The following is a 5,738-nucleotide window of genomic DNA, read 5'->3' on the forward strand; positions in this document are numbered from 1 at the left end:
TAGATAAACTGTTTTAGGTATAATTACTAGTTTTACCTTCTTTGCTGTGATGTTCTAGTTGTTTTACTGTCTTTTGTCGACAGGTTTTTATAATACTCATATATTCCATTTCAATGTTATGTGCCCGTCACGATATGGTTGAAATATTGCAGATGTGACGTTATATATTAACTCACTCACTCATTCACCCACACACCCTTAGCCACAAATAATGTACAATCTCTAAAGTGAGTTTGTTTTGTTATAATTTTTCAGAGACTAGGCGTTAGTCTAATGCAGGTATGACACAGCGATAATTTTGTACGACACGTGATCAGCGACCCGCATAGCTACTTATCTTATCAGTCGGAGGAGAGCGTTGGGTAGGATGGTTGGGCTTACTCTCGTGGAACTGCTTACAAGTGTATGTGGTTTACATGTGAGTGTACAGTGCCTGATACATTCAACCGAAGGAGCAGCCACGAATGATCACTGTGTTCCCGACAAGTTCTGTACCGTTCATGGCTCCTTATAAACAGTCGCGCCGCCTTTCACCTGAGGCTGTAAGGACCTATCTAACTGGCAGCCATGTTGTACATTCCCATGTTGTCTGGACGTGATGTGTGTTCGCGTTGATTAAATAACTGTAATGTATGGTACATAACTGTAATGTATCCTTCAGGACTGTGATGAATCGTATGGACTGGGCTACGTGGTCGGGTGGAAGTTATCTGTGTATATCACCAGGTAAGATGGAGGCGATGATTTAGTAGCGCGGCTCGTGTGTTGAGTTGTCGTGACCTAAATCCGTCCACCATCAAACCACTGTCTATGTACTCTCGCCTGTGTCAACATGTCGATTCATCCTCTAAGGTTCACGGCTATCTAGAAACAGGTGCTCCGCCTCATACACGTACCTGTCAGTACTCGACTACCAGGCAGCCACGTTGTATATTCTGGCATTGTCAAGATTTGCAGTGTGCATTCGCGTGTTATAACACGACTGTGTTGTATCATATGGACTGGGCTAGGTGTTGGGGAGAGAGTTATTTGTGTATATGACCACCTTCCACCTTATCCACCTTACCGGTGGAGGCTATGATTTACTAGCGCTGCTCGTGTGTTGAGTCATCGTGGCCTAAATCCGTCCACCATCAAGTCAGCATGCTGGCTGTGCGTTGTGTCCCGTAATGGCGCTTGGCTGCGTTTGTCGTGCCGGCTGAGGACAAGGCGTCTGTTGACTAGCGATGCAATGGAAAGACCTCTGCTCAGTTGTATGACCTGGCACATAGATACCATTATGTGCTGACCTGGCACATTGTTCCCACAATGGCTGTACATCAAGACTTCCCAGCCCCATTTTACATTTGTACCCATAACAACTGACTTGGTGCTGACCTGGCACATAGTTATCCTAATGTGATGACCTGGCACAGAGTTACTGTTCGTGAAAGAACATAAAAGCATTATTTCAAGAGTTTAATTGCAGGAAATACAGTGAAGTGTGTTGGTGCATTTCTGTCTTTCCCGTTCAAACATGTCATAACATAACAATAATGTGACACCTTTCGAGGTTCTCCGCCGAGCTGTGCATGTGTTTATGTCTATCTGTGCTTTTTGTGTGGCCCAAAGCCGATGCTCAAGATATCCAACTCTGCTGCCCCCAGAGCAAAAAGCGCATACAACACGAAAATGTACGTGCGCTTAAATTTCCAATAAAGGCGCTCCTCCATGCACGCAGCGCGTCACCGCGTTTTTTGTGTGCCTCTCCCCGGGCAGCGCGTCACAGCGTCAATTTATCCCTACCTAACTAATATTAGTTTTTGTTGACTTGATTTCATGGAGAAAATGAACCAAAAGAAGAAAGCCGTCATGCTTATGTATGTCTACTGGCGATGGAAACACCGACAGAGAAAGCACACGACATGGATGCACAATATCCTGTTAAGCAGACGACAGTATGGAGAGTATTATCGTCTGGTAAAGGAGCTGGAATTGGATGCTGGCCGTTTTTTCCAATACTTTAGAATGTCTAAGGACCAGTTTGAAGAATTGCTAGCACTCATTGGACACAACATTACCAGACGTGCATGCAGCTTGCAACGAATGATTCCTGCTAAAGAAAGACTTGCAGTCACACTCAGGTCAGCATGTTTATTTCAAACTTTTAGTACACAACAAACATAAGTAACAAATAGGAACTACCTCGTCCAAAAATAAAATCTTCCTTCTTTAGAAATGAAATGAACATATTATACTTTTACAGAAGTTTCTGAAAATCGTAATACAGTTCAACTTTCTCGAAAAATCACAGATTTTGGTAAACCTGTGATGAATCAGTATAATCCCAATCTTGATTCATGGAATTCATGTGAAATGGTGCATAGGTTTGATTTTGAAATCCCATACGTGTAGTTTGGATGCTCAGGTGCATGTCGGGGAAACACTCAGCCTTGTACGAAATCTCATGCATTAATAACTTTACTTCCGCCTTCTTTCGTGGTGGGAGTCTCTTCAGAGCAGGGACTTGTGATTTCAGGAAGAGTTCGTCTTCATCCAAATCCTGCTTCTCAGCATCTTCCTTTTGGAGATAATTTAACATAGCTCTTCCAACAGGATCATCAACTTGGTTCCTAGACCGTTTAGTAGGCTTTGGTAAGTCTTTTGGCGGAATAGGACGCGAAGTGAAGGAAGTTGATGGTGCTGGGTTGGACTGGCTATCTGTAGATACATCCATAGTACCGTCAGTGCTGGTGTTGCCTGCATCCAATGATTGGTCACCTTGCTGTTGATCATCAGCATCATCATCTGATATGGCAAGGTTACTGGATGTCCTACAAACAATTCAAAACAAAATTATTATTATCAGCAAATAAACAGATCAAATTGCTAAACATTCCATTTCAACACAAAAGCATGAAAAAGGAGATACTCACTCTGCTTCCTGTACGAATCTGGCCAGAAAAGACATGATGTTAGCATATTTCCATGGTTTCTTGGACTTAGCACCCTGGCCACTTTTGGTCTTCTGTTCCCGTTTCATACGGACGTACCTGTCACGTAGCGACTTCCATCTTGACTTACACTCAGCAGCTGAAATATAAACAATTTCATTGAAAATGGTATTCTCTTAGTACACTTAGTGTTTAGTTAGGAGATATATGCAGATTTAGGAGAGGAACAATTCCAGCACCACAGTTCTTAAATATAGTATACTTAAAGATATTCGTTTTGTAATTGCAGGTATTTGGCAACAGGTGATTCAATCAGAACGATAGCCTTCAGTTACCGTTTGGGAGAGAAGACAGTACAGGTCATCATTCCTGAGGTTTGTGATGCTATCTGGAATCTAGGAGGACCAATTTACCTCCCAGCACCACGCACAGAAAACGATTGGTTAGAGGTCGCAAATGGTTTCAAAACATGGAATTTTCCCAATTGCCTGGGAGCCATTGATGGCAAGCACATCTTGATTGAAGCACCACCAAACTCTGGTTCCAGATACTTCAACTATAAGGGAACATTTTCTATTGTTCTTTTGGCGCTCGTGGATGCAAACTACCGATTCCTCGTTGTTGATGTAGGGGCCTATGGTCGCAACAGTGATGGTGGTATCTTTGCATTCTCAGCACTTGGAAGAGCTCTTGAAGGAGAGAAACTGAACATACCAAAAGATTCAGCTCTACCTGGAGACACAGATCACGGCCCCATGCCTTACGTCTTTGTTGCAGACGAAGCGTTCCCGTTGAAAAGACACATTATGAGGCCATATCCAGGAAAAGATTTACCTGAGACCAAGCGCATTTTCAACTATCGCCTTTCTCGAGCCAGAAGAGTAGTAGAAAATGCATTCGGCATTCTTGCCAACAGATGGCGCATTTTCCACAGAAAGAGCAACATGAAGGTTGAAAGTGTTAAAAAGATAACACTGGCATCATGTGTCCTGCATAATTTTGTGCTGAAAGAAACAACCCAACCACTACCTCAGGATAACCAAACACAGGGCAGTACAAGAGCGCTAGTAGATGTTGGTGGAATTGGTAATCACCCAGGAACAGATGCCATGAATATCCGTGACAAATATTGCAGTTATTTCTGTTCATCTTCTGGAGAAATACCCTGGCAATATACCATCGTTCGAAGAGGTTGAACGTAAAAGAGCACTGAAGTGCATTTTATGGGTGCTTCATAATATTCGAGTGACATTGACATTTTTGAAAGGTAACCTGAATATTAAAATTCTAGATTTCTAAAGTATGTTCACAAGTGACAAAGTATGTTCACAAGTTACGTATGTTCACAACTCCAAACAATGTTCATGAGTTTGATATTGTCAATAAAAAGTGAAAACCATATTTACCTGTTGTCTCGCATGCTTGGCTGATTGCCGTCCATGCATTGTTTGCCATTTCTGTGTCTTTATAATGTCTGCTGTCAATATCATAGAGGCAGGGATGTTTCTGCACCTCAGTGATCAACAATTCTTCATTTATCTGTGATTTGGGCATCGTGAATTTGAAATATTGTCCAAAATAGCAAAATGTTCTTGCAACCACGTGTATTTTCAAAATGGTCGGAAGTCGGGGATTCCCCTACGCGTCGGCGCGTCAAGCAGCAAAAATCGCTTTTTTCGCGATTCAAAAATTTTGACGCCGACGCGCTGCCTGTGTGGAGTGACAGTAACTTAAATCAATGAAGGAGATTTTTTTTGTTGTGACGCGCTGCGCTGCTTGCGCGCTGCGTGCATGGAGGAGCGCATTAAGTCAATAGAAATCGAATTGATGAGGTTTCTATTCATTGCCGCTCCTAGTAGTTGTATTGAACCAATTTTCAGAAGGACAATTTAAAGTATTGTTAAAACACAAAAGAAACGAATGCGTTTTTGTAGATATTCATGCAACGACATACGAAGGTTCATACACTTGGAAGTGCCCTAAATTCGGTGACTTTTCTTTGGTTTTTCAAGGCACATAAACAAGTTGCACCTAAACATGAAATTAAAGGCCACCAAACCGTTCTATTAGACAATGATGTTTATAGCTACTCAAAATGACGGCCAATAGGTTCTTCGTACAATGTTGTTCTATTCCATTTGAATTTTAAAACGAGAATGGAAAAAACCCCATAAAATCATGAGTTGAAATTTCAAAACAATCTAAATTTCCATAACTCTAATATACCTTAATGTCTTCAGAGCTTTTCGAGACCTGCAAACGTTAGACATATTTTCCAAAACTTTTCCAAGTTTCCATGAGCTACACGAACCCCTGCGCTCAACATGCCAGAATGTTCCCTTTAGCCTGTCAGTTTCATCAGTATCTTAGAGCAGGAAGGTGTTGAAAATCGTCCAACAATTGTACGGCACAGAAGAGTTTGCATGTTAAATGTGTTGCTTTTTCGTCTGATGAGAGATTTGATGATACGTTTCTGAAAGTAAAGGATATTCTTGATAGTCAAGGTGACAGAGTTAGTAGCGGCAACTGTTTTTTATTCTGAGCCACGGTGCGAGGAACCAGTGTAAATCGGTGATGAATGCAAACGTGCCCGAAGGGTATTTAGTTCTGTCTCAGGGTTGTGCTGGTGACGGCGACCATCTCTACTCCAGTCACGTCTTCTGAAAAGGATTTGACCTGTTTGAAGTTACTTTTAGCTGCACAGTTTCGAAGTCTCTGTGTTACCAACTGAACTGTTTTATGCTTTCGTTTATTCATGCAGAACAGTCCAAACACACAGTTGTTCATGAGTTTATAACGATCTTT

At 41.9% G+C, this 5,738-nt stretch overlaps 1 protein-coding gene across 1 annotated transcript; it reads left to right on the forward strand.

The window, feature by feature from the left end:
• The first annotated feature begins 343 nt into the window (after window positions 1–343).
• On the forward strand, window positions 344–4,332 carry LOC137259251 (uncharacterized). Its single transcript, XM_067796880.1, has 2 exons — window positions 344–2,123; window positions 3,223–4,332. Exons 1-2 carry the CDS (start codon window positions 1,819–1,821, stop codon window positions 4,127–4,129), a joined length of 1,212 nt encoding a protein of 403 aa, XP_067652981.1. The 5' UTR covers window positions 344–1,818; the 3' UTR covers window positions 4,130–4,332.
• Window positions 4,333–5,738: the final 1,406 nt, after the last annotated feature.

Source organism: Haliotis asinina, chromosome 13, assembly GCF_037392515.1.
Source record: "Haliotis asinina isolate JCU_RB_2024 chromosome 13, JCU_Hal_asi_v2, whole genome shotgun sequence".
NCBI lineage: Eukaryota > Metazoa > Mollusca > Gastropoda > Lepetellida > Haliotidae > Haliotis > Haliotis asinina.